Raw genomic sequence first — 12236 nt, 5'->3', positions numbered from 1 at the left:
TGTGTTAGGACTTTTTTGTCTTTATTGTTTTCTTTGACTGACGAATCTATTTTCTCTATCGTGTCTTCAGCGTCAGAGATTCTCTGTTCCATTTCTTGCAATCGGTTGGTTATGCTTGTTTCTGTAGTTCCTGTTCGTTTTGTCAGGGTTTCTATTTCCAGCATTCCCTCAGCATGTGTTTTCTTTATTGTCTCAAATTCATTTTTCAGATCTTGGAATGTTTCTTTCATCTGTTTAATTGCTTTTTCTTGGCTTGATTTGATTTCTTCCCATTTTTTGTTCGTTTTTTCTTCCATTTCTTTAAGGGAGTTTTTTATTTCCTCTTTAATGGAGTTTTTCATTTCCTCTTTAAGGAAGTTTTTATTTCCTCTTTAAGGGAGTTTTTTATTTCCTCTTTACGGAAAGTTTTTATTTCCTCTTTAAGGTAGTTTTTCAATTCCTCTTTAAGGAAAGTTTTTATTTCCTCATTGAGGGAATGTTTTATTTCTTCTTTAAGGGTCTCTATCATCTTCTTAATGTCATTTTTAGGGTTGATTTCTTTCTGTTTCTTCTGTCATGGTAGGTTTAGGTCTTGCAGGTGTAGAATCACTAGGTTCTGATGTTGCCATATAGGTCTTTATGTTGTTGCCTGTATTTTTGCACTGGCGTCTACTCATCTCTTCCTCTGTGAGGTGCAGGTGGTGTCTGTGTCTGAGAGTGCCTCTCTTGTTCTAATTTTTAGTCTTGGTTTAGTAGTGGTTCTTGGTTAAATTGGTGCTATTGGGCTATTTCTTCAGGGGCAGCTGATTTCGATCGGTGAATTATATACTTATGATTCTGGCGATCTGGTTTGGTGTCTGGGTAGCGCCTTCTTCTGTGTTCCCAGGTCACGTTTTGTTCATTTGTCAACTCCTCAGCTGATCTTGTTTCCTCAGACTTTAAACTGTAGGCATCTGAATCCTCTCCCAGATGGGTTTCAGCTGAGCAGGGTAGTCTCACCAACACCTCCAAATTGTTGGGTTTCACAGGATCAGCAGCTGGGCCCTGGGTTGTCCTTAGACGGAGTGTTCAGATTCGTTCTGGTTCTGACCCACCGAGATAGCTTCTTCCCCAGATGTTGGGGTTAGGGGCGTCCCTGTTCCAAGCTGCGTCTGCTTGTCTCCGTCCCTGGGCCTGTTTACCTCTGCAGTCCGCCGCCGGGCCTGTATGTCCCTGTCAGCTGCCGCTGGGTCTGTCTGCCTCTGGGGGCCGCCACCGGGCCTGAATGTCTCTGCAGGCTGCAGTCGGGACTGAATGTCCCTGTCAGCCGCTGCCGCCGGGCCCGTTTACCTCAGCGGGCCGCTGCTGGGCCCGTCTACCTCCACAGGCCGCCGCCACAGGCCTACCTGCGTCTGCTTGTCTCTGCCGCCGGGCCTGTCTACCCCTGTGGCCCGCCGCTGGGCCTGAATGTCTCTGCTGGCTGCCGCGGGCCTGAATGTCCCTGTCGGCCGCTGCCGCCAGGTCCGTTTACCTCAGCAGGCCGCCGCTGGGCCTGTCTACCTCTGTGGGCTGCCGCTGGGGCTGAATGTCTCTGCCGGCTGCCGCCGGGTCTGAGTATCCCTGTCGGCTGCCACCGCTGGGCCCGGCCTCCGCCGCAGGCCTACCTGCGTCTGCTTGTCTCTGCGCCGGGCCTGTCTACCTCTGTGGGCTGCCGCTGGGCCTGAATGTTTCTGCCGGCTGCCGCCGGGCCCTTCACTACTGCAGCTGTCCTCTTCAGCCAAGAGAGACCTCCATAATGAAGATTATGATGATGATGATTATAACAATAATAAGTAGGCTATAAATGTAATCACCTTTGTACCATATTAAACCTGGTAATCAGCTAGAAAACCAAGTGTGAAATTGTGAGGAGGGCTTGAGTCCAGTATCTCCTCAGCTTCAGTTCATGATATCCACTTGATAAAACTTTCAATAAAGGGGGAAGTAGAGGTCAAAGTAGAGTAATATAAGAAGGCAAATATAAGGTCAATGCATTCAGTTTCAGAGGTAGGAAATTTGGGTCACTCAGAAGGTTTAAAGACAGGTCTGTATTAACATTAGGAGACAGATTAGATGATGTTATTCAGGGCAAGCATATGTGTTTATGAGGCAAATGTGTATAAAAATATACTATTGTGCCATGACTAATGTGTATGTACACAGAACTCTAAAATGCTAAAAATGACAGAGGAGGTAAAATAAGAAGAAATAATGTTTTGTTTGTCAGCTTTTTTGTGTGTGTCTGTAGAATGCAGTTAAATTAACATATATAATTGCTGATATCTGGTATGCAATACAAATATGCATGTTAAATTTTGTTGAAAATATTTCATTATAAAAATGTTCAACAAGAAGACTCTTAGTTCCAGGAAAAGGCGCAAAGCTACACAGAGAAACCCTGTCTCAAAAAATCAAAAAAAAAAAAAAAAAAAAAAGACTCTTTAAAAATAACTATTGGATAAATGATCTGACTTAAGGCCTACTCCACAAGATGGAAACCATACCCAACACTGTCTGAGTAACCAAAGACCTGAGACTAGATAGCCCAGGGTCCTAGGGCAAAACTGAATAATACTGGACTAAAAAAATGTAGTGATAATTAGTGACACCTAATGCACCTAATGACATTCTGCTATACTCATATATCAGTGCCTTATTCAGCCATCTGAAAAACTTCTTCCTGCAGAAGATGAGAACAAATACAGAGACCCACAACCAGACAATGCACAGAGAGTAAGAGACCTTGGAACACTCAGCCCTAAATGGGATGTCTCCATCAAATCCCTTCCCTCAGAACTTAGGGAACCCTGCAGAAGAGGAAGAGGAAAGAATGTAAGAGCCAAAGGGGATGGAGGACACCGGGCCCTCTATATCAACTGAGTAAAGCTCATATGAACTCGGAGACTGAAGCAGCACGCACACGCCTGCATGGGTCTATACCAGGTCCTCTGTGTTTGTATTACGGCTTCCAGTTTAGTGTTTTTATGGGATTCCTGAGTGTGTGAACTAGTGAGTCTCTGATTCTTGTGCTTTCTCCTGGGCTCTTTCCCCTCTGTTTGTCTTAAGTTTTTGTTTTATCTTATCATATTATATTTTATATTTAAAAAATAAATGAATAATGAATGAATGCATAAATGAATAAAAACCTAGTCACTAAGGTAAAGGTTAACACTGAATGTCATTTATAACTAATAGGAAAGGGAAAAACAGTTTTCTGCAGTGGAATGATGTTGGATATATCAAACACTCCAGGGCGGGTCTCATGTTCAGGAGCAGTTGACCAACAAATAATGGACTCCACAGTTTGTTGAGTTTTTTTTTTTTTTTTGTTTTTTTTTTGTGTGTGTGTGCTCACTTTTATTTGGCTAGTTTAATTTTTGTTTTTTATTTATTTTTCTTTTGGGCTGATATTGTATTTTGTTTTCAAGATTTTGGGCATTTTGTTGTTGTATTGGGTTTTTTTTTATTTTTAGAGAAAGAAACTAAAGTTGGGTAGGTAAGAATTGGGAGAGGACCTGTAAAAACTTGGGAAAAGGAAAGTATATGATCAAAATATATTTAGATTTAAAAATTGTTTTAAATAATAAAAAATAACTATAAGAAGTTTTAAATTAGGAGCCATTATAGGTGGGTCCTACCTATGACCCCAGTGGCTCAAGAGACCAAGGCAGTCATATTGCTGAAGTTCAGAATTGTAGATAAGCACAAGGAACACATTGAACCTCACAAGGAACCTCACCTCCTAAAAAGTTTTACAATTGTGGAAGCATCTCCCATAAAAATAAAACTATGAAAATCCAAGTTAAGGGTTGATATCTGTAAATTCTTTGTAATGATTCTTTTATAACTTGATAGGTACAACCAGTATTCATGTGAGTGAAAAAATAAATTTTTAAAGTCTAAGAAACAGATTCCTGAGTTTTAAAGATGGTGAAATACACATATGGAATTTACATTTTCAAATACTGAGCCTGCAGTCCAGATGGGTTGTGGGGCATGTTCCTGGTATCTCTAAATATGTGTGATCTCTAGCATCACAAAGTAAAGATAGATTAAAATAAATAAAAAGGAAAGAGAGACTGTGATAAACAAAAACCCCATGGGAATAGGAAGAAGCAGAGTGCTAGAGAGGTCCCCAGAAATCCACGAAGATACCTCCACAATAGACTACTGGCAATGGTCAAGAGAGTGCCTGAGCTGACCTACTCTGGTGATCAGATGGCCGAACACCCTAACTGTCATGATAGAACTCTCATCCAGTGACTGGTGGAAGCAAATGCAGAGATCCACAGCCAAACCTCAGGTGGAGCTCCAGGAGTCCAATTGATGAGAGAAAGGACGGATTATATGAGCAAGAGATATGGAGACCATGATTGGAAAAAGCACAGGGACAAATAGCCAAACTAGCAGAAACACATGAACTATGAACCAATAGCTGAGGAGCCCCCATGGAATTGGACCAGGCCCTCTGGATAATTGAGACAGTTGATTAGCTTGAACTGTTCGGGAGGCCCCAGACAGTGGGGCTGGGACCTGTCCTTGGTGCATGAGCTAGCTTTTTGGAACCTAGGACCTATGCTGGGATACTTTGCTCAGCCTTGGTACAGGGAGGAGGGGACTGAACCTGCCTCAACTGAATCTACCAGGCTGGACTGACTCCCCAGGGGAGACCTTGCCTTGGAGGAGATGGGAATGGGGGGTGGCTTGGAGGGGGAAGCTGGGGGGTGGGAGGAGGGAAGACAGGGAAATCCATGGCTGATATATAAATTTAAATTTATTATAAAATAAAAATATTTATAAAAAATAATAAAATAAAATAAAAAAGCAGAAAAAAACTGTGACTACCATAGCCAATAATATATCCAGAGTATAGTGCCAGGCACCCCCACAGTATCCTAATGGCTGGAGATATTTACAAACCTAACATCATTTTCCAGTGGTAATTGTTTATACTCTATAGGCAGTTTTTCCCTCCTTGTGATTCTAGGAGAGTTTGACATTTCATCTCAAAAACAACTACACATTGGAATGTATATGTGCATACACTTTCATGTATATACAATTAGGGAAAGATAAATCAGGATCATTCCAGAGAGACACAGATTTTCCTTTACAAATATTAAATTATAATAGAAAGTATTATAAATCTTTATTGCATAATACGGAGAGCCACTGAATTTTTTAAAAATTTATTTACTTATTCTTTGAGAATTTTACACATTATCATTTTTTTTCAACACAGGGTTTCTCTGTCTAGCTTTGACACTTTCTCCTGAAATTCACTCTGTAGCCCAGCTGGCCTCAAACTCACAGAGATCTGCCTGCCTCTGCCTCCTGAGTGCTGGCATTAGAGGCATGTGCCACCACCTGGCCCACATATTATCATTTTCTCACACTCATTCCCTATGCCCCATCCTCCACCCTTATCTATGTACCCATCTTCATGGGTGTTTATGTGTTCTCACCTGTGATTGTATGTGCGGAGGCCAGAGACTGACTGTAGGTATCTTCCTCATTTTACATGCTTGCTATTTTGGCTAGACTGTCTAGTTAACAAGCTTCAAGAATCCACCTGTGTCCATCCTCACTCCCAGCACAAAAGTTACACACCATCAAGCCTGGGAAGCTTTCCTTTTTTTTCCTCCTCCACAGCTGAACTCACATGCACATACTGCTACACAGGCAAACATACATAGATGAATATGACTGAGCACAATAAAGGCACCTGCCTCTAAGCCTGATGACCTGAGTTCAATCTACCTCGCAGGATCAGCATTATTCAAGGAAAGAACTGTCCTTCTGATCTGCATACATGTCCTGTGATATGCGAGCGCGCGCACACACATAGACTCACACAAAATAATATATATTCATACCTCTCTCTCTCTCTCTCTCTCTCTCTCTCTCTCTCTCTCTCTCTCTCTCTCTCGGTTTTTTGAGACAGGGTTTCTCTGTGTAGTTTTGGTGCCTGTCCTGGATCTCGCTCTGTAGACCAGGCTGGCCTTGAACTCACAGAGATCTGCCTGGCTCTGCCTCCTGAGTGCTGGGTGGGCACCACCACTGCCTGGCTGAACTCAGTTTCTTAAGCTTGTGCAACACTTTACCCTATGGGCAATCTTCCTGCCTTCACTAAACAATGATCTGAACCCAAATAGCATATATTTTAAAACTTACTTCTTTAATACGCCATATTTGTTTTTCTATTTTTTAAGACAGGGTGTCACTATTATACAACTCTGAATATCCTGGAACTTACTATGCAGACCAGGCTGGTCTCAAACTCACAAAGATCTGCCTCCCTTTACCTCCTGAGTGTTGTCATTAAAGGCATGTGCCGCCCCTCTTGACTTAATATGCAGTATTTTTAAAAATACTAAAATGTTAAGAAACTTGTAATTCTTTATAATTACATATAATGCATTTTTATGCTGTGTTTCTACCATATTTTAATAATTTTAATAAACACTTTGCTTCTGTTTGCATGAATGATTTATATTTATGAAAATTAACTCAGCCGGGCAGTGGTGGCATACGCCTTTAATCCCAGCACTCGGGAGGCAGAGGCAGGCGGATCTCTGTGAGTTCGAGGCCAGCCTGGTCTCCAAAGCGAGTTCCAGGAAAGGCGCAAAGCTACACAGAGAAACCCTGTCTCGAAAAACCAAAAAAAAAAAAAAAAAAAAAGAAAAGAAAAAAGAAAATTAACTCAAGCTGAATAATGCAGAAATTAATATTTTATCACTATTTTATTCATGTGGGTTTGAACTGAAAACTATATAAATGGCTTTCATTTTCCATCTTCAATAAACACAAATAATCATATAAATTCTGCTCTTTCCATGAAAGAAGGGGCACATAGTGTGATGAATCTTGTGTGGAATGATTGATGAATGACAGCCACACTCAACATCTGACCAGAAATGTTTAACTCAATTGGTCAATAACAGAGATCATGGTGAATAACAGAACAGATATGGAAGAACTATTTGCTGCAAGGGAACATTTGAGCTATGAGTTAACTCATCTATGGGATGTAAAGAGAGAAAAAGATATAAAAATAAAAAAATAAAAATATGAAAATCCCACCACACAGAAGGAAAAAGTTTTATACTTCAATCTATAAATTGTATACAATGGTAGTGTCATGTAGCCTATGAAGCATCTGAATGAAGTCCAGCCCAAATGTATACTAATGTCCCCTCAAAACACTAGGTAGCATTGGGAATTATTTGCCTTTAGTATGGGTTAGTGTTAAAATCACCCTATTCCCTGCCTCTATAAATACACTGAAGTCAACTAGAGATAGAAAGATAGAATCCAAACTTTAACCCAGGTGTTACTGACTGGTAATGGAAAGCCACAAATTCTGAACCACTGAGAATGACCACTTTTTTGCATGAATCTAATACAGGTACCATCAATTCTACATTGTTCAAAATTATTATTGTTTAGCCATATGATATAATTTGATTTTAATTTGTATAATTTAAAGAGGTTTTATATATGGACCAAAGTAAACAAAAACATGCCATATATCCTGGCATGAAATTTAATGATAAGTTATTGTAGAGTCTAAGAACATTCTAAATTTTATAATTAGGTACAACTAAAAAATAGGATAAGATTTTCTATTGGTCCTGTAAGATAACTTGAAGGTAATTGCATGTGTTTGGTGCTATGCTATTAAACACAAGAAAACACTAAATGAGAAATTAAAGGTTTCCTTACCGAGTGTTGCAGATGTGCGATGCCATTACCAACATCATCATTATCATCATCCTCTCCCTTCTGTTCTTCTTCCGATGACACTTCTATGACTACCTCTAGAGACAAATCTATATATTTTGTGAACATAAACTTTTTAAAAATGACATAAAATAATAGTCTCTGTCAATATGTAGAAACAGCTTAAAATCAATGATAATAAAGTACATCTGTGATTTCCTGAGGAATTTCAAGTAACCTTAAGCTTTACTGTCTGATGCATTCCAACATGTTATCTGTTAAAATTCCATCTAATATTTGAAGCCATCCTTGATGATGCCTCCCCCTCGATAAGCAGGTGGCACTTTGCTTAGGGTTACCACATTTACCTCTTGAGTTGTAAATGACTTCTTTGTGTGTCTACACAGTTCACTCTCAAACTGGAGTGGGCAGTCTTTTCAGTCATTTAAGTATATATTCTCTTTCTTTGTTTTGCTCAATAAGTACTTATTATTGAGCCTTTCGGGGGATGGCCCAGCACTTTTGAAAGTGTGCTTGAAATATGCAGTGTGTACCTTCGCTGGAGGTGATGCCTATTCTGACATTGAAAGAACAACTTGAGGCAGGTGGAGGGCAGGGAAGGATGACAGCACAGAGATGGCACCCACAGAGGAAGAGGAGTATGCAATAGAGTGCTTGTCAAACAAGAGTTATTGGTGAAGATGGAAACGCCAATAATGCTAGAGAAAAGAACTACAGAGGGAGGTAGATTACGAAAGTCTTGTTAACTGAGAAGTTGTGTGTTAACTTGTTCATGTTGCATTGTACATGTATATTCTATAAGTGGTGGAGAACAGGTGTAAGTGGTGCGTGAATGATGGGGGCAGACGAACTCAGAGAAGGCAACAAAGCAGAGATAAACATGATGGAAGGCAGACACAGAGGTAGTGTTTTCAGAAATAGCTAGGGTATACCCTCATTAGTGACAAGAAGAGAGTGGATTTTGCTAAATGGAAAATGCACAAATATGAATTCCTCAAGTATGAAATGCCAGTAATCACTGGGAGAAAGAAAAATGTCAGATGTAAAAAAAAACCTCAAATGTTTGTAATTGTCCTTGGTTGCTCAATATTTCTACTTCATTGTAAATTTTGAGGGAATTTACTCAGCTCTTCTTGTAAGCATTGTGCTCTTTGTTGCTACAAAGCTGAGCATAGTAATAATAATATTAATAGTAATAATGATAAATAGAAGGTAGGAGTAGTAACACACATAGAAGACTGTGCAATATCAAGTGAAAAATTCTGGGATTCCCCCAGCATATCCCTGTAGCAGGAATCTTAAAAAGTTCTTATTAATAAAATGAAACCTGAAGCCAGTTATTGGGTTGAACGCTGGAAAATCAGAGAGACAGAACAAGCCACAACTAACCTCACCTGGCCAACTTCTCAGCTGATCTTGTTTCCTCAGACTGGAAGCCTCTGTGTCCTCATATCTGAATGGCTCTCAGCTGAACTGTGCTGCTCAAAACCTAAAAGCTTAACCAGCCAAATGCTTCTAGTTTCTGGTCTTCACACCTTATATACCTTTCTGCTTTCTACCATCACTCCCTGGGATTAAAGGCTCGCTTTCTGGGATTAAAGGCGTGAGTCACCATGCTTGGCTGTATCCTTGAACAAATGGATTTCTGCCTCTGGAATGCTAGGATTAAAGGTGTGTGCTACCACTGCCTATCCTAAGTATCTAGTGGCTTTTCTGTTCTCTGACCCCAGATAAGTTTATTAGGGTACACAATATTTTGGGGAACACAATACCACCACATATCCCCCAATGTAAAAAGGAAGAAAATAATACAGCAAACACGATGGGTGAAAAAGTAAGAATGTTTGGATTTGTAGCTTATTCAAAAGTGTACAATATTACATCAGATGATTATTACCTGCCAGCAGCAATGATTTATCAGTACTAAACTGGTACATAATGTTGTACTCAACTTAGGCAGAGACCACAAATGAACTGTATGTGGAATGAAAACTGGTTCTGTGTTTTTATCTTTAAGAGGGTATATCTTGCTTTGCAACCACACCAACACAGAATTTCTGTGGTACAAGAAATGCCCTGCTTCAGCCTCTCGAGTGACTAAGAACACAGGTATGGATCATGACACCCAGATCCATAGTAAGCACTTTTAAACTTGGGAAAAATCTAAGACATCTATAATAATAATAATCTTTATCAATGTCTATGATGGTTAGAGTCTAAATATGTTTTTGATACTGAAACATGAAACTAGAAACCTCTCAGCCAGTCTCTACATATTTTAATCTTCTATTTATGCTTGTGAATGGCTCCCCTTGAAACACTGAAATTATACAGTGAAAACTGAATCCCTTAGATCCTATTTACTATCAGTATTGGGGGAATAGAATGAAGATTGTCAAAGGGATAGGCAGTGCTAACACCTTTTCTTTCCAGATTCTGTTGAATTATAAAAATTTACCTGATTTGAAAGACTTTAACGTGATTATTTCTACTTCATCTGTGGAAGACTTTTTCTCTGTAGTTCTAGGCTGGATAGGATTTGAAGCAAGATATTTAGTAAATGTTGTGTGCTTTACAATGCATATCCTTAATAATTCAAGAAAAAAAAGGTATATGTTTTTACCTTAGAGAGATCATCTTTTTCAACCCATGCTAAAAGGTAACAGAAAATGGTCACAATTATGAATTATGACAATACCCACTCTGGACACATGAAGAGATAAGATGGGAATGACAGTCATGCAGTACTTGAAAAATGATTTACTCAAGTTTTGTCTTTACTCTGGTCAGCATAGAAATATAAAATATGCTGTTGAAATGCATACAAAGTTAATGAAACATACAGTTTATATTACAAAATAGTGATAATATACTCAATGGATATTAACTAGAGAAGTGTGGACCTAGGGTGGCAACATTCTGGCTGATGGAGAGACTTGTGATCTACAATAAGAGGAACAAATGGTTCCAATGGGTAAATGACGAAGTTGACTTGATGGATTTCCAAGTCATCCTTTAATTTAGGAAGAACCGTGTTTTCTTATCGGTAGAATGAAACGTAGAATTAATTTTTGAGGGTAATAAGTTTCCAAATTGATAAGAGTGGATATACTGTTTCAGAGTAAGAGTTCATAAATATTCTTTCCTTTATTCAAATTTACACAAATATTTCTGACAAATAACTTCAAAGGCTTGTTTTAGAATTTATGTATTTATTTTACTTTATGTATATAATAAATGTGCAGCACATGCATGTCCGGTGCCCACGATGGCTCACCATGTGGGTACTGGGTCCTCTGCAAGAGCAACAAATGTTGTCAATGGCTGAGACGTCTCTCCAGCCCCTCAGCTAATGTTTTTAAATAAAAGAATGTTTCTTACCAAGAACTCTTCCTTTTGTGATGTCTTTGCTTTCCTCTTCTCGAGTCCTAGAGGAATGACTATCCCGAAAAACCCTCTCGAAGAATTTCTGTTAAAGTTCACATCAAGAAAGAGTAGCACACATCTTTTGCCAATCCTTTTTCTAAAACTATGTCACAAGTAATTGTGAAAGCAACTGGACATAAGATAATGTACTAGAGTGGATGCATTTCACTAAAGAACCTTGCATATACTCCCTAGGCTGAATCTATGTTTTACTTTCATGGCTACTCAGTCTTTAGTCAAACATGAGCATTGACAGTAAGCATAGTCTTTAAAATTCTGATATTTGCTCTCATGCAAATATCAACAAGGAAATTGCCTTTAAAATATCTAATACGGGGGTTGGGGATTTAGCTCATTGGTAGAACACTTGCCAACAAGTGCAAAGCCTTGAGTTTGGTCCTCAGCTCCGGAGGGGAAAAAAGACAAAATAAAATATCTAATATGTATTTCAGACCAAAAAGAATATTTTTACAACATACACAAATCGTAAACATTCTCTTGCTATAAATAAAATATTAGTTATTTAAAATGTTTTACACAACATAAATTGTTTTTGTTTTAAAATATGATACTCAGCTTGAGAACTGAACCCACAGAATATAACAATGAGAATACACAGAAAATTTCAGATGTTGCTTCATTTAGCTTGCAGAAGTTTACTTTGTGCATGTGTTCATATACAAGTTTGTGTATGGAGAAATGTGGTATACATGTAAGTGTCCATGTGTTAAAAAGACCAAATCCTGCTATTTACTGACAGAATGTTAAGTGTCATGCTTTCATATAAAGTATCTACATCATTTGGTCCTAACATATTCTTATGGACACTGAAACCAGTGCACGGCATTAGCATATTTAGTGGTTTCTTTCATTGAGATGAAGACAAAGAGGAAAGATATCTATCTACCTCACTCTAGAGGGTCCATCATGGGTGGATCAGTCACTTATGGGATAATGGAGCTGTTAAATTTCCTAGTCCCTCTTTCTACAAAACACTGAAGTCAACTAGATATCAAAGCAAGGATTGGAAGTTTAACCAAATGTTACTGGCCGAGAACATGAAACCATAT

At 38.9% G+C, this 12236-nt stretch overlaps 1 protein-coding gene across 1 annotated transcript in view; it reads right to left on the bottom strand.

Annotated features, from left to right (window-relative positions):
- The window catches only part of LOC114701824, a 30468-nt gene that overhangs the window by 15727 nt on the left and 2505 nt on the right, over positions 1-12236 (bottom strand). Inside the window, exons 3-6 of the mRNA XM_028882026.2 lie at positions 11122-11209; positions 10364-10392; positions 10199-10268; positions 7723-7829 (exon numbers count right to left, since the gene is read on the bottom strand). Of these exons, the coding sequence (XP_028737859.2) occupies positions 7723-7829; positions 10199-10268; positions 10364-10392; positions 11122-11209 (294 nt within the window). The remainder of the gene's footprint in view (positions 1-7722; positions 7830-10198; positions 10269-10363; positions 10393-11121; positions 11210-12236) is intronic.

Source organism: Peromyscus leucopus, chromosome 4 (genome assembly GCF_004664715.2).
Source record: "Peromyscus leucopus breed LL Stock chromosome 4, UCI_PerLeu_2.1, whole genome shotgun sequence".
Classification (NCBI taxonomy): Eukaryota; Metazoa; Chordata; class Mammalia; order Rodentia; family Cricetidae; genus Peromyscus; species Peromyscus leucopus.
Note: the sequence above shows the minus strand (reverse complement) of the source record. Positions and strands in the feature narration are given on the sequence as shown.